Here is a 26206-nt window from a genome sequence, read left to right on the forward strand (position 1 = left end):
CCCCATCCCTTGCAGCTCCCCGTCCCTTGCAGTACCGGCTCCCCGTCCTTTGCAGCTCCCCATCCCTTGCAGCTCCCCTTTCCTTGCAGTGCCTGCTCCCCATCCTTTTCCATCCACTGCTCTCTACCCCTTGGTCATTAGGAGACCCTTCTGTCCTCCCCATTCGGCTGTGGGATGACCCTTGCAGGAGCCATAGCCAGGCCTGCACACGACCCCATTATCCACAGGGCTACTGGTCAGTAAGCCGGCAGGTCCCTGAGGATGGAGGCAGTGTGTGAGCTTCTGGTGACGTGCGGGATCCTGGAGCTGATACATGTAGTGCACGTGTGCAGCTATACGGAGCTCAGATATCCATATAGTCTGTAGAGCCCCTCAGCGCCCAGGGATCTTGTACGGGGCCGAGCATTGCCAAGCAAGCACTGACCTCCCTGTGAGCAGAGGCCGGGGGTCCACGATGGGCGCTTACCCCTGGTGTCTGTGTATTTTCAGGCTCGTACAGAGAGGACAGATATCGCCACTCTTCTGATCCCATCGGTCACAGTAGCAGACGCTGGGACATATCTGTGCGTCGGCACCAACTCTGCGGGGTCCACTCACAAGCAGATAGAAGTGATCGTGGTGCCAGGTGGGTGCCCGAAGACGAAATCGCCCCCACTGTTTGCAAATAGGAAATTCAGCCTGAGGGTTAAAGGGAATCCGTCAGCAGGTTTTTGCCACCAGATCTGAGAGCATGTACAGCACTCTAGGCGGGGTTATATGAAGGTCTCTGGGCGGGGTTATACAGAGTCCTGTGGGCGGAGTTATACAGAGTGCTGTGGGCGGGGTTATACAGAGTGTTGTGTGCATGGTTATACAAAGTGCTTTTAGTAGGGTTATACAGAGTGCTGTGGGCGGGGTTATACAGAGTGCTGTGGGCGGGGTTATACAGAGTGTTGTGTGCATGGTTATACAAAGTGCTTTTAGTAGGGTTATACAGAGTGCTGTGGGCGGGGTTATACAGAGTGCTGTGGGCATGGTTATACAAAGTGCTTTTAGTAGGGTTATACAGAGTACTGTGGGCGGGGTTATACAGAGTGCTGTGGGCGGGGTTATACAGAGTGTTGTGTGCATGGTTATACAAAGTGCTTTTAGTAGGGTTATACAGAGTGCTGTGGGCGGGGTTATACAGAGTGCTGTGGGCGGGGTTATACAGAGTGCTGTGGGCGGGGTTATACAGAGTGCTGTGGGCGGGGTTATACAGAGTGCTGTGGGCGGAGTTATACAGCGTGCTGTGGGCGGAGTTATACAGAGTGCTGTGGGCATGGTTATACAAAGTGCTTTTAGTAGGGTTATACAGAGTGCTGTGGGCGGGGTTATGCAGAGTGCTGTGGGCGGGGTTATACAGAGTGCTGTGGGCGGAGTTATACAGAGTGCTGTGGGCGGAGTTATACAGAGTGCTGTGGGCGGGGTTATACAAAGTGCTTTTAGTAGGGTTATACAGAGTGCTGTGGGCGGGGTTATATGAAGGTCTCTGGGCGGGGTTATACAGAGTTGTGTGTGCATGGTTATACAAAGTGCTTTTAGTAGGGTTATACAGAGTGCTGTGTGCGGGGTTATACAGAGTGCTGTGGGTGGGGTTATACAGAGTGTTGTAGGCGGGGTTATACAGAGTGCTGTGGGCGGAGTAATACAGAATGATCTGACGGGGTTATACAGTGTGCTGTGGGAGGGCGTATATAGGGTGCTGTGGGTGGAGCTATAGAGAGAGCTGGGTGCGGCGTTATACAGAGTGCTGTGGCGGGGATATACACAGGTGGGCGGGGTTATAAAGAGTGCTGTGGACGGGTTATAGAGCGTGCTGTGGGTGGGGTTATACAGAGTGCTGTGGGCGGGGTTATACAGAATGCTGTGACGGGGTTATACAGAGTGCTGTGGGAGGAGTTATATAGGGTGCTGTGGGTGGAGCTATAAAGAGAGCTGTGGGCAGCGTTATACAGACTGCTGTGGTGGGGATATACACAGGTGGGCGGGCTTATACAGAGTGCTGTGGGAAGGCTTATATAGGGTGCTGTGGGTGGAGCTATAGAGAGAGCTGTGGGCGGCGTTATGCAGAGTGCTGTGGCAGGGATATACACAGGTGGGCGGGGTTATACAGAGTGCTGTGGGCGGGTTATAGAGAGTGCTGTGGGTGGGGTTATACAGAGTGCTGTGGGTGGAGCTATAGAGAGAGCTGTGGGCAGCGTTATACAGAGTGCTGTGGCGGGGATATATATACAGGTGGGCGGGGTTATACAGAGTGCTGTGGGAGGGGTTATACAGACTGCTGTGGTGGGGATATAGACAGGTGGGCGGGGATATACAGAGTGCTGTGGGCGGGTTATAGAGAGTGCTGTGGGAGGGGTTATACAGAGTGCTGTGGGCGGGGTTATATAGGGTGCTGTGGGTGGAGCTATAGAGAGAGCTGTGGGCGGCGTTATACAGACTGCTGTGGTGGGGATATACACAGGTGGGCGGGGTTATAGAGAGGTCTGTGGGCGGGTTATAGAGAGTGCTGTGGACGGGGTTATACAGAGTGCTGTGGGCGGGGTTATACAGAATGCTGTGACGGGGTTATACAGAGTGCTGTGGGAGGGGTTATATAGGGTGCTGTGGGTGGAGCTATAGAGAGAGCTGTGGGCGGCGTTATGCAGACTGCTGTGGTGGGGATATACACAGGTGGGCGGGGTTATAGAGAGGTCTGTGGGCGGGTTATAGAGAGTGCTGTGGACGGGGTTATACAGAGTGCTGTGGGCGGGGTTATACAGAATGCTGTGACGGGGTTATACAGTGTGCTGTGGGAGGGGTTATATAGGGTGCTGTGGGTGGAGCTATAAAGAGAGCTGTGGGCGGCGTTATACAGAGTGCTGTGGCGGGGATATACACAGGTGGGCGGGGTTATACAGAGTGCTGTGGGCGGGTTATAGAGAGTGCTGTGGGAGGGGTTATACAGAGTGCTGTGGGAGGGGTTACACAGAGTGCTGTGGGCGGGGTTATACGGAGCGATGGTGTGTCTACAGCACAGAAAAGAGGGATTTTATCATAACTGCAGCAAGCAGCTGAGTAAGTGACACATCGCTGGAATCGGTGTCTCCACCACAACACCATGCTGCTCTCCGATACATTCATCCACTGCACTTCTGTGTACAATCTTGTACTTTTCTCTCTCAGCTTCTCCTGCCGCTCCACTCCTGAGGATTGAGCCGTCTGCGGACACTATGCTGGAGGGACAGACTGTGGAGCTGAATTGTGTAGTCGCCACTTATCCACATGCTGCGGTCACATGGCACCGGCCCGGCCGCCCGCTGTCGCCCAATCACCAGGTAAGACACTGATGCCCTCAGGTTTCAGAGCGTGATCCCCATTGCAGAGTGTCCATCACACGTGTGTATAATGGCGCAGTCAGTATTACGGTACTTTGTATCCTGCTGTGGACGCTCCGCTCTCGTCTGCTCTCCGCTGGATTCGGTCTCGGGCTCCGCCATGTGGCTACTTGGGGTTGTTTACTAGCCACCATGATGGCCGTGTAGCCACCCTCCCCGGGGGCCTCTGCAGACATCAGATGTTCTAACACTGAAGGTTTATGATGAGGGTCCATGTTCCTCTGTAGGTCCATGGCTCTCTCCTACGCATACTACAAGCCTCATCATCCGACTCTGGGGAGTATATCTGTAGGGTGACTAATGGCGCTGGAACACAACAAGCTTCAATCATTATCACAATCAACAGCGTCCCCAACCGTAAGTTGTACGCAGGACTCCTGCGCCGAGACACTCGTGTCACTCCACTCTATGTCTACTCTTCATCTTCTATCTGGACACTGCATCTTCTCCTTGCTGTGGTCAGATCGCAGACCTCGCTGTCATCAGATCGCTCCTCTCCTCTATCACAGACCTCGCTGTCATCAGATCGCTCCTCTCCTCTATCACAGACCTCGCTGTCATCAGATCGCTCCTCTCCTCTATCCCAGACCTCGCTGCCATCAGATCGCTCCTCTCCTCTATCCCAGACCTCGCTGTCATCAGATCGCTCCTCTCATCTATCCCAGACCTCACTGTCATCAGATCCCTCCTCTCATCTATCCCAGACCTCGCTGTCATCAGATCGCTCCTCTCATCTATCCCAGACCTCGCTGTCATCAGATCGCTCCTCTCCTCTGTCCCAGACCTCGCTGTCATCAGATCGCTCATCTCCGCTATCCCAGACCTTGCTGCCATCATATCGCTCCTCTCTTCTTTATCCCAGACCTCGCTGTCATCAGATCGCTCCTCTCCTCTATCCCAGACCTCGCTGTCATCAGATCGCTCCTCTCCTCTATCCCAGACCTCGCTGTCATCAGTTCGCTCCTCTAATCTATCCCAGACCTCGCTGTCATCAGATCGCACCTCTCCTCTATCCCAGACCTCGCTGTCATCGGATCGCTCCTCTCCTCTATCCCAGACCTCGCTGTCATCAGATCGCTCCTCTCCTCTGTCCCAGACCTCGCTGTCATCAGATCGCTCATCTCCGCTATCCCAGACCTCGCTGTCATCGGATCGCTCCTCTCTCCTTTATCCCAGACCTCGCTGTCATCAGATCGCTCCTCTCCTCTATCCCAGACCTCACTGTCATCAGATCCCTCCTCTCATCTATCCCAGACCTCGCTGTCATCAGATCGCTCCTCTCCTCTATCACAGACCTCGCTGTCATCAGATCGCTCCTCTCCTCTATCCCAGACCTCATCTATCATCAGATCGCTCCTCTCCTTTATCCCACACCTCGCTGTCATCAGATCGCTCCTTTCATCTATCCCAGACCTCGCTGTCATCAGATCGCTCCTCTCCTCTATCCCAGACCTCGCTGTCATCAGATCGCTCCTCTCCTCTATCCCAGACCTCATCTATCATCAGATCGCTCCTCTCCTTTATCCCACACCTCGCTGTCATCAGATCGCTCCTTTCATCTATCCCAGACCTCGCTGTCATCAGATCGCTCCTCTCTACTTTATCCCACACCTCGCTGTCATCAGATCGCTCCTCTCATCTATCTCAGACCTCGCTGTCACCCGATCGCTTCTCTCCTCTATCTCAGACCTCGCTGTCACCAGATTGCTCCTCTCCTCTATCCCAGATTTCGATGTGATCAGATCGGTCCTCTCCTCTATCCCAGACCTCGCTGTCATCAGATCGCTCCTCTCATCTATCCCAGACCTCGCTGTCATCAGATCGCTCCTCTCATCTATCCCAGACCTCGCTGTCATCAGATCGCTCCTCTCCTCTATCTCAGACCTCGCTGTCACCAGATCGCTCCTCTCCTCTATCCCAGACCTCGCTGTCATCAGATCGCTTCTCTCATCTATCCCAGACCTCGCTGTCATCAGATCGCTCCTCTCCTCTATCCCAGACCTCGCTGTCATCAGATCGCTCCTCTCGTCTATCCCAGACCTCGCTGTCATCAGATCGCTCCTCTCCTCTATCCCAGACCTCGCTGTCATCAGATCGCTCCTCTCATCTATCCCAGACCTCGCTGTCATCAGATCGCTCCTCTCCTCTATCCCACACCTCGCTGTCATCAGATCGCTCCTCTCCTCTATCCCAGACCTCGCTGTCATCAGATCGCTCCTCTCTCCTTTATCCCAGATTTCGATGTGATCAGGTCACACACTTAGGAGAAATGGCAGTAGATTATCACCTCTATCTGTAGAAGATTGCTTATAGCAGTAATTGAAGATACACATGACAATGGTGGACAGGGTAGGCTGGGCCCTTGAGAGTCCTTGGTCTCCATTTTTTCTTGATGTTGGCCTCCTCCATCAGATTGCTGCTCTGGAGGCTAGTTGTAGAAGAATTTGAAGACAGAAGTCTATGAACAGACTGGTCATCCATTCTCAGCTTTTTGGGGGCCTGGACCCTAACAGTTGGGTGATCTGGTGTCATTGGTGTAATGGTCTTTCATCGAAGTGGAGCCACTAATTCTCCATGTCTTTTATTTTTCTTGTCCTGGGTCCTCCAAAGTTATTATTGTCCTTCTCCTTTTTTGCTCCTTCTCTTTGGCCCACTTGTTTGTTTCCTTGGCACGTCTGCCCTAAATTTTACGCTGTCCCCTCTGTCTCGGCTCCATTTTATTTTTCTGTATCCTGTTGTGAGGACAGTTTTCGGCAATGTGTCTTCTCTCTCAGCATCGGAAAAGGTTCCTGTTCTTAGGATTGAGTCGTCTTCAGGCTCCTTGGTTGAGGGGCAGACTCTGGAGCTGGACTGCCAGGTGGCCGCTTATCCCGGGGCGGAGGTCACTTGGTACCGTCCGGGAATGCCTCTCTCACCGAACCATCAGGTAACCCTTGAGCGGGGGCACTGGTTTATTCTGGAAAGCGTTCATGTGGCGGTATCAGTCCGTACTATGAGCCAACTCTTCATCTTCATACATCTGTCTCATTCTAGGTGTCAGGTTCTCGTCTGAGGATCCTCCAAGCGTCCGCGGATGACTCTGGAGAATACATCTGTCGTGTATCCGGCGGTGCGGTCACTCAGCAGGCATCCACCTTCATCACCGTGTCCCGCATCTCTAGTGACCGTGAGTAGCGAGGCTGGATGGAGGCCGAATTGACCAATCCCAATAAGACAGGCCACGGTGCTGGGTTCCTGGCCGTCTTGAGGACCACCACCGCATTTTCTATGTTGTCCTGGGCGTTTCAGGTCATTTGTGGCTTCATCGTACAATAATTAACCACATTGATTTCTGCTCTCATTGGTGCGTGCAGCTTCGGGCCCGGCTCTGAGGATTGAACCATCCTCCAACTCTGTGTCTGAAGGTCAGACCCTGGAGCTGAACTGTGTGGTCTCAGGGTCCCCGAGTTCTGCCGTTTCCTGGCACCGGAAGGGTCAGCCGCTGTCTCCCAACCACCAGGTGAGCGGCTGATGGCGTCGTTGGGCTCTGGATTCAGCAGCCGATTGTGGATCGTCCTCCTGATCATAGCCATTAACCCTTCACTTGTACGCAGGTGCTGGGATCTCGTCTGCGCATTGTCCAGGCCTCGGTGGCGGACTCCGGCGAGTACATCTGCCGCGTCACCTCCGGAGCAGTCACTCGTCAGGCCGTCATCACTGTGACTATTACTCGCGCCATCGGCCCTGTGCACCGTGAGTCGGATGATTGCATCTCGGGTGAATTTTTAGACTTTTCATTATACTTAAGTCCGATGTCCTGATATGTTCTCAGCTGGCATCAGCCCCACCATCCGCATCGAGTCCCCACTTAGTGCGGTGTCCGAGGGTCAGACTGTGGTCCTGAACTGTGTGGTGGAAGGACAGGCGCGTCAGGAGGTGTCGTGGTACCGACAGGGGCAGCCGCTCTCTGGCAATCACCAGGTATCGTCACTCTTCCTAACACTGCAGAGAGTACGGGGGCATCACCCGGGACCCTGCTATCAGTCCATCAGACAATGACGGGACTTTTCCAGGTTGCCGGCTCTCGGCTGCGCATAGTTAACGCCTCCCCCCAAGACTCGGGCGAATACATCTGCCAGGTGAGCGGCAGCTCCGGGATCCAGGCCGCCTCCATCACCGTCTCCATTGAGGGCTCCAGGCACAGTAAGTCTTTGATTATCTTGTATTTTCTTCTTTTTCCCTTGTTGCCTTTTGTTTCATTCTCTTCTTTTGTCTTATTGCCTTTTATTATTTGTGAGGTGATCGTCCTCTGTAGATCTGTATTTCTGGTCCCTCGCGGGATGTGTCCGGCGTCACCTTTCTGGCGCATTGATTTCTGTTTGTGACGTTTATTTTCTCTGATTTTGTTCTTGGAGAATTCCAGTGTGAACGACGTCCGGAGCAGGGTTTGTTTTTCCGGTTCTGTCTCTTCTCACCCTTACTTTCGGGAGTCCATCGCAGCCCGCCTGAGAGGTTCCCGCTCTAACGATGGCGGTCATTTATCAGAATATTCTTTCTGTTTCAGACTCTGGTGTCTCGGGAGCTATTAGGATTGAGCCGTCGTCCCAGACTGTGGAGGAGGGGCAGAACCTGGAGCTGAGCTGCCTGGTGGAGGGGCTGTCCGGCCATTCGGTCACCTGGCACCGGTCTAATGGACGTCCGCTAAGTGCCAACCACCAGGTACGTGAGGCGCGGGCGCCGAGGTGCTGGCACGGGCTCGGCAGGCTCTAATACTCCGCTACTGTCTGTCAGGTTGCAGGACCACGAATGCGAATCGTTGGAGCCTCTGCGGCTGATTCCGGCGAGTACGTCTGCCGCGTGAACACCGGATCCAGGGTTCAGGAAGCCGTCATTACTGTCATCGTCCGGCACTCATCACAAGGTGGGTTACACGGGAGATCTGTGCCAGGCGACAGCTCAGCCTATGGCCGTCCATCCACAGGACAATTGGGGTCCGCAGCCGTGGGCTGAGGTTGTGTGAAATGACTTCCATCTTCTGTCTGTGTCCTCAGTGCCTGCAAACATCCCCACCCCGATCCTCATAGAGAAGACCCCAGGTCCCGTAGCTGAGGGGCAGACCGTGGATGTAAACTGTGTGGTCATCGGACATCCAGATGCCACCGTTACCTGGATGCGTCCAGGGGCGAGCTTCTCTCCAAACCACCAGGTAACAGAAGATCACCATGCAGTCCTATGTAGCACCAGAGATACTGGAGTAGATGTTACCTGCAGTCCTATGTAGCACCAGAGATACTGGAGTAGATGTTACCTGCAGTCCCATGTAGCACCAGAGATACTGGAGTAGATGTTACCTGCAGTCCTATGTAGCACCAGTGATACTGGAGTAGATGTTACCTGCAGTCCCATGTAGCACCAGAGATACTGGAGTAGATGTCACCTGCAGCCCCATGTAGCACTAGAGATACTGGAGTAGATGTTACCTGCAGCCCCATGTAGCACCAGAGATACTGTAGTAGATGTTACCTGCAGCCCCATGTAGCACCAGAGATACTGTAGTAGATGCTACCTGCAGTCCTATGTAACACCAAAGATACTGTAGTAGATTTTACCTGCAGCCCTATGTAACACCATTCTTCACTGTGGATGTGATTTTTAGATTTCGGGCTCCCGGCTCCGGATCATGCAGGCCTCTAGTGCAGACTCAGGGGAGTACGTCTGCCACTACCGCTCTCCGTCTGGCACACTCAAGGCCTCTGTCCTCATCAGCGTCCTCTCCGGGGTGCAGAACGTTTACCGTAAGTCTCTGTCTTCCCGCTCGGCGCTCCTTGTCCTCTCCGGGGCGCAGAACGTTTACCGTAAGACTCCAACTTCCCGCTCAGAGCTCCTTGTCCTCTCCGGGGTGTAGAACGTTTACCGTAAAACCCCATCTTCCCGCTCAGAGCTCCTTGTCCTCTCCGGGGTGTAGAACGTTTACCGTAAGACCCCATCTTCCCGCTCAGAGCTCCTTGTTCTCTCCGGGGTGTAGAACGTTTACCATAAGACCCCATCTTCCCGCTGAGAGCTCCTTGTCCTCTCCGGGGTGTAGAACGTTTACCATAAGACCCCATCTTCCCGCTCAGAGCTCCTTGTTCTCTCCGGGGTGTAGAACGTTTACCATAAGACCCCATCTTCCCGCTCAGAGCTCCTTGTCCTCTCCGGGGTGTAGAACGTTTACCGTAAGACCCCAACTTCCCGCTCAGAGCTCCTTGTTCTCTCCGGGGTGTAGAACGTTTACCATAAGACCCCATCTTCCCGCTGAGAGCTCCTTGTCCTCTCCGGGGTGTAGAACGTTTACCATAAGACCCCATCTTCCCGCTCAGAGCTCCTTGTTCTCTCCGGGGTGTAGAATGTTTACCGTTATTTCTTATTTTTAGTGACTCTATAGCGACAGGGTCTGTTCCGCAGGACTGGCGCATAGCAAATGTGGTGCCAATATTCAAAAAGGGCTCTAAAAGTGAACCTGGAAATTATAGGCCAGTAAGTCTAACCTCTATTGTTGGTAAAATATTTGAAGGGTTTCTGAGGGATGTTATTCTGGATTATCTCAATGAGAATAACTGTTTAACTCCATATCAGCATGGGTTTATGAGAAATCGCTCCTGTCAAACCAATCTAATCAGTTTTTATGAAGAGGTAAGCTATAGGCTGGACCACGGTGAGTCATTGGACGTGGTATATCTCGATTTTTCCAAAGCGTTTGATACCGTGCCGCACAAGAGGTTGGTACACAAAATGAGAATGCTTGGTCTGGGGGAAAATGTGTGTAAATGGGTTAGTAACTGGCTTAGTGATAGAAAGCAGAGGGTGGTTATAAATGGTATAGTCTCTAACTGGGTCGCTGTGACCAGTGGGGTACCGCAGGGGTCAGTATTGGGACCTGTTCTCTTCAACATATTCATTAATGATCTGGTAGAAGGTTTACACAGTAAAATATCGATATTTGCAGATGATACAAAACTATGTAAAGCAGTTAATACAAGAGAAGATAGTATTCTGCTACAGATGGATCTGGATAAGTTGGAAACTTGGGCTGAAAGGTGGCAGATGAGGTTTAACAATGATAAATGTAAGGTTATACACATGGGAAGAAGGAATCAATGTCACCATTACACACTGAACGGGAAACCACTGGGTAAATCTGACAGGGAGAAGGACTTGGGGATCCTAGTTAATGATAAACTTACCTGGAGCAGCCAGTGCCAGGCAGCAGCTGCCAAGGCAAACAGGATCATGGGGTGCATTAAAAGAGGTCTGGATACACATGATGAGAGCATTATACTGCCTCTGTACAAATCCCTAGTTAGACCGCACATGGAGTACTGTGTCCAGTTTTGGGCACCGGTGCTCAGGAAGGATATAATGGAACTAGAGAGAGTACAAAGGAGGGCAACAAAATTAATAAAGGGGATGGGAGAACTACAATACCCAGATAGATTAGCGAAATTAGGATTATTTAGTCTAGAAAAAAGACGACTGAGGGGCGATCTAATAACCATGTATAAGTATATAAGGGGACAATACAAATATCTCGCTGAGGATCTGTTTATACCAAGGAAGGTGACGGGCACAAGGGGGCATTCTTTGCGTCTGGAGGAGAGAAGGTTTTTCCACCAACATAGAAGAGGATTCTTTACTGTTAGGGCAGTGAGAATCTGGAATTGCTTGCCTGAGGAGGTGGTGATGGCGAACTCAGTCGAGGGGTTCAAGAGAGGCCTGGATGTCTTCCTGGAGCAGAACAATATTGTATCATACAATTATTAGGTTCTGTAGAAGGACGTAGATCTGGGTATTTATTATGATGGAATATAGGCTGAACTGGATGGACAAATGTCTTTTTTCGGCCTTACTAACTATGTTACTATGTTATGTAAGACCCCATCTTCCCGCTCAGAGCTCCTTGTTCTCTCCGGGGTGTAGAACGTTTACCGTAAGACCCCATCTTCCCGCTGAGAGCTCCTTGTTCTCTCCGGGGTGTAGAACGTTTACCGTAAGACCCCATCTTCCCGCTCAGAGCTCCTTGTTCTCTCCGGGGTGTAGAATGTTTACCGTAAGACCCCATCTTCCCGCTCATAGCTCCTTGTTCTCTCCGGGGTGCAGAACGTTTACCGTAAGACCCCATCTTCCCGCTCATAGCTCCTTGTTCTCTCCGGGGTGTAGAACGTTTACCGTAAGACCCCATCTTCCCGCTCAGAGCTCCTTGTTCTCTCCGGGGTGTAGAATGTTTACCGTAAGACCCCATCTTCCCGCTCAGAGCTCCTTGTTCTCTCCGGGGTGTAGAACGTTTACCGTAAGACCCCATCTTCCCGCTGAGAGCTCCTTGTTTTCTCCTGGGTGTAGAATGTTTACCGTAAGACCCCATCTTCCCGCTCAGAGCTCCTTGTTCTCTCCGGGGTGTAGAATGTTTACCGTAAGACCCCATCTTCCCGCTCAGAGCTCCTTGTTCTCTCCGGGGTGTAGAATGTTTACCGTAAGACCTCATCTTCCCGCTGAGAGCTCCTTGTTCTCTCCGGGGTGTAGAATGTTTACCGTAAGACCCCATCTTCCCGCTCAGAGCTCCTTGTTCTCTCCGGGGTGTAGAATGTTTACCGTAAGACACCATCTTCCCGCTCAGAGCTCCTTGTTCTCTCCGGGGTGTAGAATGTTTACCGTAAGACCCCATCTTCCCGCTCAGAGCTCCTTGTTCTCTCCGGGGCGCAGAACGTTTACAGTAAGATCCCATCTTCCTAATTGGCCCTCCTTGTCCTCTCCCGGGCGCAGAACGTTTACCGTAAGTCCCCTTCTTCCTGCTCGGCAGTTCTTGTCCTCTATGGGGCTGATGACATTCCTCTGATTTCTAGGGCTCGAGTCTCCAGTCATCTCCATCAATCCTCCCAGTGCCACTGTTCGCCAGGGGGAAAATGCCACATTTAAATGCCACGTTCACACGGGGGCTCAGCCGATACGTGTCACCTGGAAGATGGGCCAGAATCAGCCTGTGCAGGGTAAGGTGCCGGGGACAGGATCTGCGGCGTCGGTGTGAGGAGCTCTGCTCATCTCTGCTCTGTCTCTGCAGATAATGTCCACATCAGTGCCAACGGCTCCGTTATCACCATCGTGGGGGCACATCACAAGAACCAGGGCGCATACCGCTGCATGGCCGCCAACGCTTTCGGGGCAGTGGACAGCGCTGTCACCCTTGTGGTGGAAGGTGAGTGACGGCACAAGATCAGCAACAGCAGCTGCCAAACTGGCCATGACGGTTTCTCATCTTCCCTGTAATTTCCAACTACAACGGTGTCACGTACCCGCTCACAGCACGTGACTTGGGGTTGCGCCTGCAAGGGTTAATCTATCTCCCCTCTCTCAGTCCAGCATTCAACCTCTGTCCTATGCTGTAATGGGAGAATATATCACACCCTGAACCAGGCCACACACCCGCTCATACGCGCTGCCACCACTCACTGAATACACGGGCGATGAGCCCCGGAAATGTTACTACTACTGTCTGTCACTCATAAGGCTCACACAGTTTAAGGTTATGGATTCTTTAGAACATACAAGGTTCAACCAGTTAAAGTTTTATGCTTTAATGCAAAAGGTTCAGTTCTTACAGTAAGAAAAAGGTATAAAAATATGGTAATAAAAAGACATACAAATATGCAAAACAGTATAAAAATAAACAGGAGAAAACTTACAGAAATACCTAACTTTGTAGTCTGCTTTCTGCTCCCGGAGAGGGGGGGATAAATATGGACTGGAACACATCAAATCGGCTGCCTCTCAATCTGTGAACCACTTTGTATGCGTACAAGCCTAATTTATAGAGTTAACTTGGAGGTCAGATTTCTAGAACAGCCTCTCAGGTTAATATTATAATTGCTTGTTTTTGATTGGACCACGGCCGCTCTCCCAATGAATATATTATTTTCCTCTGAACACTCTTTGCCTAAAGTTTCTCACAGATGGATAGTGTCAGGCTGTAATTGACATCTCTCTTCAAAAGAGCTAGAAGGTGTGAAATGTTTCCTTTTCTTGGTTCCCAGCAAGACCCCGGCGAGATTGGAGACAGTAGACTGCTTGCTCAGGACAACATATGCTGTGACCCCTGTGAGACCTGCAGTCTCAGGACAGATGTTACATTACTGCTAGTCACACAATATATCTATACATATTTCGCTACAAACTGTTGGCAGATGCCATTGTTATTTTTGCTGCCGCGGTGGAAATCATCGGTGTCCGTGCATTATTGTGTTCTAGGACGCCCCACAGTGTCGGTGATTCCTCCCGGACCCATCAAGGTGAATGTGGGAGAAACCGTGTACCTGGAATGTTCTGGGGTGGGAGACCCTCGTCCTGTGGTCAGCTGGCGTCGCACCGGATCCAGACAGGCCATCCGGCAGCAGAACCATGTTCCTCTGGACAGTCATGCGGTGCTACAGGTACTGACCCCTGAGCCGTCACACACTCGGTACTGGACCTGTGCTTCAGAACTGTCGTATTGCCAATTTTCCTTTCCACACATAGGGTACACCGCCTCCGGGCGCGCAGTGTATTCGGCCCCAGAGCGTGAAGTATTACCGCATGTGCAGTCTATATGACCCCTATGCATGCAGTGTACACCTCCCCCGGGCGCGCAGTGTATACGGCTCCCGAGCGCAAAGTATATACCACATGCATAGTCTATACGTCCTATTTGCATGCAGTGTACATCGCCCCCAGGCCACAGTGTATACCGCCCCCACATGCGCAGTTTATACCATCCCCCCCATGCGCAGTTTATACCATCCACACGCGCGCAGTGTATACCGTCCCCATAGTTTATACCACCCACCATGCGCAAAGTGTATACCGCCCTGCACACATGGACTATGTGGTGACAACATGTTTGATGGGCACAGTTTGGGGGGACCTTGTGCGACGCCGGTGACCCATAGTCAGTGGATCGGCGCTCTGTTTTCGCCGACCGTGTGGTCGCTGTGTTCAGGGTCATCACTTTCTTTCGTAGATTCACTCGGTGAAGCCGGGCGACTCTGGATCTTACACCTGCGTTGGCCACAACCCGGCCGGCTCTTCCCAGGCCGTCGTGGATGTAATTGTTGAAGACCGAGTGATGAAGCCGAGCGCTCCAGTGGCCTCCGTGGAGCAGTCCGTGCACGTGGTCCTGGCCGGGGAGACCGCCATGCTGCGATGTTCTGCTGCAGGTGACGTCGCCCGTGTCTTCACAAATCCTTTTTTCTATTTTATCAGCAGAAACTAAATTCTTTCATTTCCTTTTTGTGCAGGAAACCCAACTCCGAGCATCGCGTGGTCCAAGCTGCGGGCGCCACTCCCCTGGCAGCATCAGATCGTGAACGACAGCCTGGTCATCCCCAGAGTGGCGCAGCAGGACTCGGGGCAGTACATCTGCAATGCCTCCAACGCCGATGGCCACTCCGAGGTCTTCATCACCCTGGACGTGGAAAGTAAGGATCGCTCTGCAGCCGTGTCCTCGCCGCATGGCCCGGACTGTGCGGACGTCGCTCCTGGCGCTGTCACTATTTGCATGAGCTCAGACACGGTGGCAGGTTACCCTGAGCACACTGATACCGCACACACGTGGTGATGATGATTTCAATACGGGGGTAAATGTGGAATTGATGCCCTGAAAACGGGTGCACATGTGGTGTTACTGCTCTGAATACGGGGTACATGCAGTGATGTGGCTCTGAATACGGAGTACATGCGGTGATGTGGCTCTGAATACGGAGTACATGCGGTGATGTGGCTCTGAATACGGGGTACATGCAGTGATGTGGCTCTGTATACAGGGTACATGCAGTGATGTGGCTCTGAATACAGGGTACATGCGGTGATGTGGCTCTGAATACGGAGTACATGCGGTGATGTGGCTCTGAATACGGAGTACATGCGGTGATGTGGCTCTGAATACGGGGTACATGCAGTGATGTGGCTCTGTATACAGGGTACATGCAGTGATGTGGCTCTGAATACAGGGTACATGCGGTGATGTGGCTCTGAATACGGAGTACATGCGGTGATGTGGCTCTGAATACAGGGTACATGCAGTGATGTGGCTCTGTATAGAGGGTACATGCAGTGATGTGGCTCTGAATACGGAGTACATGCGGTGATGTGGCTCTGAATACAGGGTACATGCAGTGATGTGGCTCTGTATAGAGGGTACATGCGGTGATGTGGCTCTGAATACGGAGTACATGCGGTGATGTGGCTCTGAATACGGAGTACATGCGGTGATGTGGCTCTGAATACGGAGTACATGCGGTGATGTGGCTCTGAATACGGGGTACATGTAGTGATGTGGCTCTGTATACAGGGTACATGCAGTGATGTGGCTCTGAATACAGGGTACATGCGGTGATGTGGCTCTGAATACGGAGTACATGCGGTGATGTGGCTCTGAATACAGGGTACATGCAGTGATGTGTGTTGTGAATTCCGCTCTTGGGCTCCCTCCGGTGGTTGTAAGTAGCATTTTTGTGAGTTCTGCTCTTGGGCTCCCTCCTGTGGTTTTGAGTGGTATGGCTGCTTCTTGGATTTAGCTTCAGCAGCTGTTTTCACTGATCGTCTTTCTGGCTCGGCTATATTAGCCTGGGCTTATCCCTTATTCAATGCCAGTTGTCAATTGTTCCTGCCTGGAGTCATTGCTCTTAGGACTTTCCTGACACTCTGACCAGTTCTGCAAAGCTAAAGGTACCGTCACACTAAGCGACGCTGCAGCGATACCGACAACGATCCGGATCGCTGCAGCGTCGCTGTTTGGTCGCTGGAGAGCTGTCACACAGACCGCTCTCCAGCGACCAACGATGCCGGTAACCAGGGTAAACATCGGGTAACTAAGCGCAGGGCCGCGCTTAGTAACCCGATGTTTACCCTGGTTACCATCCTAAAAGTAAAAAAAAAACAACCACTACATACTTACCTACCGCTGTCTGTCCTCGGCGCTCTGCTTCTCTGCTCTGGCTGTGAGCGCCGGGCAGCCGGAAAGCAGAGCGGTGACGTCACTGCTCTGCTTTCCGGCCACTGTGCTCACAGCCAGACCAGAGAAGCACAGCGCTGGAGGACAGACAGCGGTAGGTAAGTATGTAGTGGTTGTTTTTTTTTTACTTTTAGGATGGTAACCAGGGTAAACATCGGGTTACTAAGCGCGGCCCTGCGCTTAGTTACCCGATGTTTACCCTGGTTACCAGTGAAGACATCGCTGAATCGGTGTCACACACGCCGATCCAGCGATGTCTGCGGGGAGTCCAGCGACGAAATAAAGTTCTGGACTTTCTTCCCCGACCAGCGATGGCACAGCAGGGGCCTGATCGCTGCTGCCGGTCACACTGGACGATATCGCTATCCAGGACGCTGCAACGTCACGGATCGCTAGCGATATCGTCTAGTGTGACAGTACCTTAAGTCCTTGCTTGTCCTTTTGCAGTTCACTTGTTGTGGACTTTGTTGTTCAGCACTTTCTTTGTTTTTGTTCATTTGTCCAGCTTATCAGTATGGATCTATTCAGCTAGGCTGGAAGCTCTGGGCAGCAGAGTTTACCCTCCACACCTTTAGTCAGGCGTGGAGATTTTTGCATTTCTCTGCGGTGGACTTTTTCTAGTTTTTTTACTGACCGCACAGCGTTCTGTTCTGTACTATTTCTATTTAGCTAGAAGTGGCCTCCTGTGCTAAATCTTGTTTCATACTACGTATGTCATTTCGTTCTCCTCTCACAGTCATTATTTGTGGGGGGCTAATCTATCCTTTGGGGATTTTCTCTGAGGCAAGATAGTTTTCCTGCTTCTATCTTTAGGGGTAGTTAGCTCTTAGGCTGTGACGAGATGCCTAGGCAGAGTTAGGAGCATTCCACGGCTACTTCTAGTGTTGCGTTGAGCTTAGGGACTGCGGTCAGTACAGTTACCACCTGCTCAGAGCTAGTCGCATGTCGCTCCTTAATCACCGTATCATAACAGATGTGGCTCTGAATACGGGGTAGTGATGTGGCTCTGTATACAAGGTACATGCAGTGATGTGGCTCTGTATACAGGGTAAATGCAGTGATGTGGCTCTGAATACGGGGTACATGCAGTGATGTGGCTCTGTATACAGGGTACATGCAGTGATATTGATCTGAATACAGGGTACATGCGGTGATGTGGCTCTGAATACAGGGTACATGCAGTGATGTGGCTCTGAATACGGGGTACATGCAGTGATGTGGCTCTGTATACAGGGTACATGCAGTGATGTGGCTCTGTATACAGGGTACATGCGGTGATGTGGCTCTGAATACGGGGTACATGCAGTGATGTGGCTCTGAATACGGGGTACATGCAGTGATGTGGCTCTGTATACAGGGTACATGCAGTGATATGGATCTGAATACAGGGTACATGCGGTGATGTGGCTCTGAATACGGGGTACATGCAGTGATGTGGCTCTGAATACGGGGTACATGCAGTGATGTGGCTCTGAATACGGGGTACATGCAGTGATGTGGCTCTGTATACAGGGTACATGCAGTGATATGGATCTGAATACAGGGTACATGCGGTGATGTGGCTCTGAATACAGGGTACATGCAGTGATGTGGCTCTGAATACGGGGTACATGCAGTGATGTGGCTCTGAATATGGGGGTGCATGCGGTGATGTGGCTCTGAATACGGGGGTACATGCAGTGATGTGGCTCTGTATACAGGGTACATGCAGTGATCTGGCTCTGTATACAGGGTACATGCAGTGATGTGGCTCTGTATACAGGGTACATGCAGTGATGTGGCTCTGAATACTGGGGTACATGCGGTGATGTGGCTCTGTATACAGGGTACATGCAGTGATGTGGCTCTGTATACAGGGTACATGCAGTGATGTGGCTCTGTATACAGGGTACATGCAGTGATGTGGCTCTGTATACAGGGTACATGCAGTGATGTGGCTCTGTATACAGGGTACATGCGGTGATGTGGCTCTGTATACAGGGTACATGCGGTGATGTGGCTCTGTATACAGGGTACATGCAGTGATGTGGCTCTGAATACGGGGGTACATGCGGTGATGTGGCTCTGTATACAGGGTACATGCGGTGATGTGGCTCTGTATACAGGGTACATGCAGTGATGTGGCTCTGTATACAGGGTACATGCAGTGATGTGGCTCTGAATACAGGGTACATGCGGTGATGTGGCTCTGTATACAGGGTACATGCGGTGATGTGGCTCTGTATACAGGGTACATGCGGTGATGTGGCTCTGTATACAGGGTACATGCAGTGATGTGGCTCTGTATACAGGGTACATGCGGTGATGTGGCTCTGTATACAGGGTACATGCAGTGATGTGGCTCTGTATACAGGGTACATGCAGTGATGTGGCTCTGAATACGGGGGTGCATGTGGTGTTGTGTGGATTGATTTCAGTGCCCACTGTTTTCCTTTCCCGCAGACCCGCCGTATGCTACTACCCTCCCCGATGAGCTGTCCGTCAGTGTCGGTGAGCCCATCCGGTTGCAGTGTTTGGCGCACGGGACTCCTCCTCTTAAATTCCAGTGGAGTAAAGTGAATGGTTCTGTGTCGCGCTCCGCCGAGCTGCGTGACGGCGTCCTGCTCATCGGTCAGGCGGCAGCCGCAGACGCCGGCACCTACCGCTGTGCCGTCAGTAACAAGGTTGGAGAAAGTGCAGCCCTGACCCAGATCAGTGTTGTAGGTGAGTGAGCTCCGCCATGTTTTATCACCTCGGGGGTCTCCACCATGCTGGGGGCCGCATCCTGGGGTCGGTCATGCCCTGCTGCCATCGCCCTCCTCGCCGCGGGATCTTTGCGGTCACTGACTTCTCCCTTTTCTCTCTGTAGCTCCGTTTTCTGTCCGGGTGTCACCTCAGGTCGACACCAAGGCTGTGAGTGACACGGCGGAGTTCACCTGCTCCGTCCTGGGAGACCCCCGGGCAAAGATCCAGTGGATCAAAGAGGGCGGAGAGCTTCCATCTAATCATACATTGGACGGGGCCCGGATCCGGTAAGAGGGGTCTCACCCCGGACACCTTGTCATTCCCCCCTCAGATCTAACCCTGGGTGACGGGAACGCCGTGTACCCCAAGAGCTCGGGCGGGGGATCATTTACTGACTGCGGGGATCATTTACTGACTGCTGGGATCATCACAACCCTAAGAAGCGGGCCCATCTGTACGGAGCACACGTCTTCTGGTCCAGTCCTAGTTTGTGGGACCATCAGAGAACGTGGAGCACCGACCTCCCCTTCACACCATTCAGACAGAGTTCCTCCGTTCAGGAGCTGATCGGACCCCAGTGGTCATTGAGAGATCTCCCACCCTATGAAAAATTGTAGGACCATGTCCCTGGGCCGCCATCATCAGAGCCCAGGTGTGCAGCGCTGCTGCTTATGGGCCGTCACCGCTCCTGCAGGTTGGCGTCTGATCTGTGAGTCGCTCATACTCTGAGGATTATGCACCAACCGCTCTCCCCAATGTTATGGAGCGGTCCGTCACCCCAAGGTCTTGCTCATCACCCCAAGGTCTGGCCAGTCATCCTGAGATCTGGCCCGTCATCCTGAGATCTGGCTCCATGTGTTCACCCCGAGGTCTGGCCAGTCATCCTGAGATTTGGCCCCATGTGTTCACCCTGAGGTCTGGTTCATCACCCTGAGGTCTGGCCCGTCATCCTGAGATCTGGCCCCATGTGTTCACCCCGAGGTCTGGCTCATCACCCCGAGGTCTGGCTCATCACCCCAAGGTCTGGCCCGCCATCCTGAGATTTGGCCCCATGTGTTCACCCTGAGGTCTGGTTCATCACCCTGAGGTCTGGCCCGTCATCCTGAGATCTGGCTCCATGTGTTCACCCCGAGGTCTGGCCAGTCATCCTGAGATTTGGCCCCATGTGTTCACCCTGAGGTCTGGTTCATCACCCTGAGGTCTGGCCCGTCATCCTGAGATCTGGCCCCATGTGTTCACCCCGAGGTCTGGCTCATCACCCCGAGGTCTGGCTCATCACCCCAAGGTCTGGCCCGCCATCCTGAGATTTGGCCCCATGTGTTCACCCTGAGGTCTGGTTCATCACCCTGAGGTCTGGCCCGTCATCCTGAGATCTGGCCCCATGTGTTCACCCCGAGGTCTGGCTCATCACCCCGAGGTCTGGCTCATCACCCCGAGGTCTGGCCCGCCATCCTGAGATCTGGCCCCATGTGTTCACCCTGAGGTCTGGTTCATCACCCTGAGGTCTGGCCAGTCATCCTGAGATCTGGCCCCATGTGTTCACCCCGAGGTCTGGCTCATCACCCCGAGGTCTGGCCAGTCATCCTGAGATCTGGCCCCATGTGTTCACCCCGAGGTCTGGCTCATCACCCCGAGGTCTGGCTCATCACCCCGAGGTCTGGCTCATCATCCTGAGGTCTGGCTCGTCATCCTGAGGTCTGGCCCGCCATCCTGAGGTCTGGCCCGTCATCCTGAGATCTGGCCCCATGTGTTCACCCCGAGGTCTGACTCATCACCCCGAGGTCTGGCCCGCCATCCTGAGATCTGGCCCCATGTGTTCACCCTGAGGTCTGGCTCATCACCCTGAAATGTAATCCGTCACCCTAAGGTCAGGCTCCGTGTGTTGACTCTTAGGTTTGAGTCAAATAAATAAGGCAGCACACTGCGGCGCTAAAACATGAAACATGAAAATTGAACTGCATTACTGCACTAGAAAGGTCTCCACAGAGAGAGAGAATTTTAGTCTAAGAAGAGGTCTCACAGGTACCCATTCAGATGAAGACGTTTATTCTCAGCGAGGAAAAGAAAGTCTAGGACCTGGTATACGAGAGACGCCTTATCGTGGCTACCAGGTCCACATGAATTGGCCAATTTATGCGCTAAACGCTTTCATTTTTTCATATTTCTAGTGCAGTAATGCAGTTCAAATTTTCATGTTTGCATGTTTTAGCGCCGCAGTGTGCTGATTATTTATTTGACTGTACAGTCATGGCCAAAAATTTTGAGAATGAGACAAATATTAATTTTTCCAAAGTCTACTGCTTCATTTTTTCTAATGGCAATTTGCATATACTCCTGAATGTCGGAGTGATCAGTTTAACAGCAATTACTGTACTTGCAAAGTCAATATTTGCCCAGAAAATGAACTTTAACCCCCAAAACACATTTCAACATCATTGCAGTCCTGCCTTAAAAGGAGCAGCTAACATCGTTTTAGTGATTGATCCATTAACACAGGTGTGGGTGTTGATGAGGACAGGGCTGGCGATCAATCAGTCATGATTAAGTAAGAATGACATCACTGGACACTGTAAAAGGAGGCTGGTGCTTGGTATCATTGTTTCTCTTCAGTTAACCATGGTTATCTCTAAAGAAACACGTGCAGCCATCATTGCACTGCACAAAAATGGCCTAACAGGGAAGAGTATCGCAGCTACAAAGATTGCACCTCAGTCAACAATCAATTATCAAGAACTTCAAGGAGAGAGCTTCCATTGTTGTCAAAAAGGCTCCAGGGCGCCCAAGAAAGACCAGCAAGTGCCAGGACCGTATCTTCAAACTGTTTCAGCTGTGGGATCGGACTACCAGCAGTGCCGAGCTTGCTCAGGAATGGCAGCAGGCTGGTGTGAGTGCTTCTGCACGCACTGTGAGGCCGAGACTCTTTGAGCAAGGCCTGGTTTCAAGGAGGGCAGCAAAGAAGCCACTTCTCTCCAGAAAAAACATCAAGGACCGACTGATATTCTGCAAAAGGTACAGGGAGTGGACTGCTGAGGACTGGGGCAAAGTCATTTTCTCTGATGAATCCCCTTTTCGATTGTTTGGGACATCTGGAAAACAGCTTATTCGGAGAAGAAGAGGTGAGCGCTCCCACCAGTCTTGTCTCATGCCAACTGTAAAGCATCCTGAAACCATTCATGTGTGGGGTTGCTTCTCAGCCAAGGGAATCGGCCTAAAAACACAGCCATGAATAAAGAATGGTACCAGAATGTCCTCCAAGAGCAACTTCTCCCAACCGTCCAAGAGCAGTTTGGCGCCCAACAATGCCTTTTCCAGCATGATGGAGCACCTTGCCATAAAGCAAAGGTGATAACTAAATGGCTCATGGAACAAAACATAGAGATTTTGGGTCCATGGCCTGGAAACTCCCCAGATCTTAATCCCATTGAGAACTTGTGGTCAATCATCAAGAGACGGGTGGACAAACAAAAACCAACAAATTCTGGCAAAATGCAAGCATTGATTATGCAAGAATGGTCTGCTATCAGTCAGGATTGGGTCCAGAAGTGGATTGAGAGCATGCCAGGGAGAATTGCAGAGGTCTTGAAGAAGAAGGGTCAACACTGCAAATATTGACTTGCTGCATTAACTCATTCTAACTGTCAATATAACCTATTGGTACTCATAATATGATTGCAATTATATTTCTGTATGTGATATAAACATCAGACAAACACTAATAAAAACCAGAGGGCAGCAGATCATGTGAAAATATAATTTTGGTGTCATTCTCAAAAATTTTGGCGATGACTGTATATGAGTTGGTGACTCTAGGTTCAGCACCTGTTCACACTTAGTCTATGTTTGGATGTGACGGTCAGTTTTTTGAAATTTAGACTCTTAGGTTTGGTCCATCACCCTGAAGTCTGGCCCCGTGTGTTGACCATGAGGTCTGGCCTGATGTGTTGACCCTGAGGTCTAGCCCGTCATCTCTAAGTCTAGTTCAGGGTGTTGACCCTGAGGTCTGGCTCATCACCCCAAAGTCCAGTTCAGTGTGTTGACCCCTAGGTCTGGCCCCGTGTGTTGACCCTGAGGTCTAGCCCGTCATCTCTAGGTCTGGTCCAGTGTGTTGACCCTGAGGTCTGGTCCGTCACCCCGACGTCTGACCCCGTTTGTTCTCCCCAGGATCACCAACTTGGAGCGCAGGAATGAAGGCGTCTATACTTGCAGAGCCAGCAGCAAGTTTGGTCAGGCCCAAGACAGTGGAAAGCTGGTGGTCCAAGGTGAGTTCTAGGACCCCGGGACCGGATGGGGTCTGCTGGAGCTAGTCTGTCCCTGACGCACCCACATACTATGCCCATCTTCTCACCATCAGTGCTGCCGACAGTCAGAATTAACATCCGCACCTCGGTGCAGACCGTCCTGGCCGGAAACTCTGTGGAGTTTGAATGTCTTGCTATTGGAGACCCTCGTGCCAAAGTCACCTGGAGCAAAGTGGGAGGCCGGCTGCCGAGTGATGCCGTTGTGAGCGGCGGCATGCTGCGGATGGAGCAGGTGAAGCAGTCAGACGCTGGACAGTACCGCTGCACAGTCACCAATCACGTGGGCGAGGTGCAGTCCCATGTCATCCTCCACGTGCAGTGTAAGGGGACGTACTTGTTTTATCTCCTCCTCTTCTTCCCCTCGATAACTCTCCTGACTCATCATTGTCTTCATCTTCACAGCTGTCCCGCAGATCGCTGCCCAGCCGGAGATGAAGGAGATCACCACCGGATCCACCGCTGTCTTCCCCTGCCTGGCATCTGGATTCCCGGTGCCTGAAATCACATGGACTAAGGTACAGAGTGTGCAGCTCTCCACCAGGGGTACACCACCACATATGGGCAGTCGGAGGAGCCCTCAATACCAGGGGAACACCACTGCATATGCCCTGACGAAAGGGCCCACACAGTACCCAAGGTACACCACCATATGTGGGCAGTCGGAAGGCCCCCCCATTAACCAGGAAACACCACCATATGTGTACAGTTGGCGGTGGTACCCAAGATATACCACTATGTGTTGGCAGTCGGAGGGCCCCCCGTAACTGGGGAAGACCACCACATGTGGACACCTGTAGATACATATGATGTCTGGGCTGTCTGACTCTCCTCTGTGTTGACAGCTGGAGGGCGACCTCCCCAGTGACGCTGGAATAGAGAATAACATCCTCACAATTCCGTCTGTGAAGCCTGAAGATGCCGGCACGTATGTGTGCACCGCCGCCAACCGTCAGGGCAGAGTTACCGCCTTCTCCATGCTGAAAGTGCGAGGTGAGATGGTGTATGAAGAGAATCTGCAGAGTTCCTTATCTCTATCTACGGACAATTCTTGATATGGGAAAGGCTTTGATGCCATGTGTTGTCTGGCAGAGGTCCTACCCAGGGGCGGTGTCGTGTCCGGCAGAGGTCCTTCCCAGGGGCAGTGTCCTGTTTGGCAGAGGTGTTTTCCAGGGCGGTGTCGTGTCCAGCAGAGGTCCTACCCAGGGGCATTGTCCTGTCTGGCAGAGGTCCTACCCAGGGGCGGTGTCCTGTCCGGCAGAGGTCCTACCCCGGGGAGGTGTCGTGTCCTGCAGAGGTCCTTCTCTGTGGTGGTCTCCTGTCCGGCAGAGGTCCTTCTCTGTGGTGGTGTCCTGTCCGGCAGAGGTCCTTCTCTGGGGCTGTGTTCTCTCCGGCAGAGGTCCTTCTCCGGGTGCAGTGTCCTGTCCGGCAGAGGTCCTTCTCCCAGTGAGGTGTCCTGTCCAGCAGAGGTCCTTCTCTTGGGGCAATGCCCTGCCCGGCAGAGGTCCTTCTCTGGGGCGGTGTCCTGTCCGGCAGAGGTCCTTCTCTGGGTGCGGTGTCCTGTCCAGTAGATGTCCTTCTCTTTGGCAATGCCCTGTCCGGCAGAGGTCCTTCCCCGGGGAGGTGTTGTGTCCTGCAGCGGTCCTTCTCTGGGGTGGTGTCCTGTCCGGCAAAGTTCCTTCTCTGGGGTGGTGTCCTGTCCGGCAGAGTTCCTTCTCTGGGGCTGTGTTCTCTCCGGCAGAGGTCCTTCTCCGGGTGTGGTGTCCTGTCCAGTAGATGTCCTTCTCTGGGGCAATGCCCTGTCCGGCAGAGGTCCTTCTCCGGGTGAGGTGTCCTGTCCAGTAGATGTACTTCTCTGGGGCAATGCCCTGTCCGGCAGAGGTCCTTCTCTGGGGCGATGTCCTGTCCGGCAGAGGTCCTTCTCTGGGGTGGTGTCTTATTCTGCTGAGGTCCGGCTCCAGGGCCTTGTCTTGTTCAGCACAGGTCCGGCTCCGGGGCCTTGTCTTGTTCAGCACAGGTCCGGCTCCAGGGCCTTGTATTGTTCGGCACAGGTCCGGCTCCAGGGCCTTGTCTTGTTCGGCACAGGTCCGGCTCCAGGGCCTTGTCTTGTTCGGCACAGGTCCAGCTCCAGGGCCGTGTTTTGTTCTGTAGAGGTCTGACTTTGGAGCCTTGTCTTGTGCGGCACAGGTCCGGCTCTGGGGCCTTGTCTTGTTCAGCACAGGTCCAGCTCTGGGACCTTGTCTTGTTCGGTACAGGTCCGGCTCTGGGGCCTTGTCTTGTTCGGCACAGGTCCGGCTCTGGGGCCTTGTCTTGTTCAGCACAGGTCCGGCTCTGGGGCCTTGTCTTGTTCAGCACAGGTCCGGCTCTGGGGCCTTGTCTTGTTCGGTACAGGTCCGGCTCTGGGGCCTTGTCTTGTTCGGCACAGGTCCGGCTCCGGGGCCTTGTCTTGTTCAGCACAGGTCCGGCTCCGGGGCCTTGTCTTGTTCAGCACAGGTCCGGCTCCGGGGCCTTGTCTTGTTCAGCACAGGTCCGGCTCCGGGGCCTTGTCTTGTTCAGCACAGGTCCGGCTCCGGGGCCTTGTCTTGTTCTGCACAGGTCCGGCTCCGGGGCCTTGTCTTGTTCTGCACAAGTCCGGCTCCGGGGCCTTGTCTTGTTCAGCACAGGTCCGGCTCCGGGGCCTTGTCTTGTTCAGCACAGGTCCGGCTCCGGGGCCTTGTCTTGTTCAGCACAGGTCCGGCTCTGGGGCCTTGTCTTGTTCAGCACAGGTCCGGCTCCGGGGCCTTGTCTTGTTCAGC

At 52.7% G+C, this 26206-nt stretch overlaps 1 protein-coding gene across 2 annotated transcripts in view; it reads left to right on the forward strand.

Annotated features, from left to right (window-relative positions):
- The window catches only part of HSPG2 (heparan sulfate proteoglycan 2), a 265969-nt gene that overhangs the window by 184742 nt on the left and 55021 nt on the right, over nucleotides 1-26206 (forward strand). For both annotated transcript variants that reach the window (XM_069741877.1, XM_069741878.1), the window contains 24 exons: nucleotides 490-625; nucleotides 3187-3338; nucleotides 3626-3755; nucleotides 6173-6324; nucleotides 6432-6564; nucleotides 6752-6897; nucleotides 6992-7130; nucleotides 7210-7358; nucleotides 7451-7580; nucleotides 7942-8096; nucleotides 8169-8298; nucleotides 8429-8583; nucleotides 9034-9172; nucleotides 12254-12397; nucleotides 12469-12603; nucleotides 13653-13834; nucleotides 14401-14596; nucleotides 14678-14857; nucleotides 18835-19095; nucleotides 19241-19403; nucleotides 23278-23375; nucleotides 23468-23734; nucleotides 23817-23929; nucleotides 24257-24404. In XM_069741877.1, coding sequence (XP_069597978.1) covers nucleotides 490-625; nucleotides 3187-3338; nucleotides 3626-3755; nucleotides 6173-6324; nucleotides 6432-6564; nucleotides 6752-6897; nucleotides 6992-7130; nucleotides 7210-7358; nucleotides 7451-7580; nucleotides 7942-8096; nucleotides 8169-8298; nucleotides 8429-8583; nucleotides 9034-9172; nucleotides 12254-12397; nucleotides 12469-12603; nucleotides 13653-13834; nucleotides 14401-14596; nucleotides 14678-14857; nucleotides 18835-19095; nucleotides 19241-19403; nucleotides 23278-23375; nucleotides 23468-23734; nucleotides 23817-23929; nucleotides 24257-24404 — 3733 coding nt within the window. The remainder of the gene's footprint in view (nucleotides 1-489; nucleotides 626-3186; nucleotides 3339-3625; nucleotides 3756-6172; nucleotides 6325-6431; nucleotides 6565-6751; nucleotides 6898-6991; nucleotides 7131-7209; nucleotides 7359-7450; nucleotides 7581-7941; nucleotides 8097-8168; nucleotides 8299-8428; nucleotides 8584-9033; nucleotides 9173-12253; nucleotides 12398-12468; nucleotides 12604-13652; nucleotides 13835-14400; nucleotides 14597-14677; nucleotides 14858-18834; nucleotides 19096-19240; nucleotides 19404-23277; nucleotides 23376-23467; nucleotides 23735-23816; nucleotides 23930-24256; nucleotides 24405-26206) is intronic.

This window comes from Ranitomeya imitator, chromosome 10 (genome assembly GCF_032444005.1).
Source record: "Ranitomeya imitator isolate aRanImi1 chromosome 10, aRanImi1.pri, whole genome shotgun sequence".
Taxonomy (NCBI): Eukaryota; Metazoa; Chordata; class Amphibia; order Anura; family Dendrobatidae; genus Ranitomeya; species Ranitomeya imitator.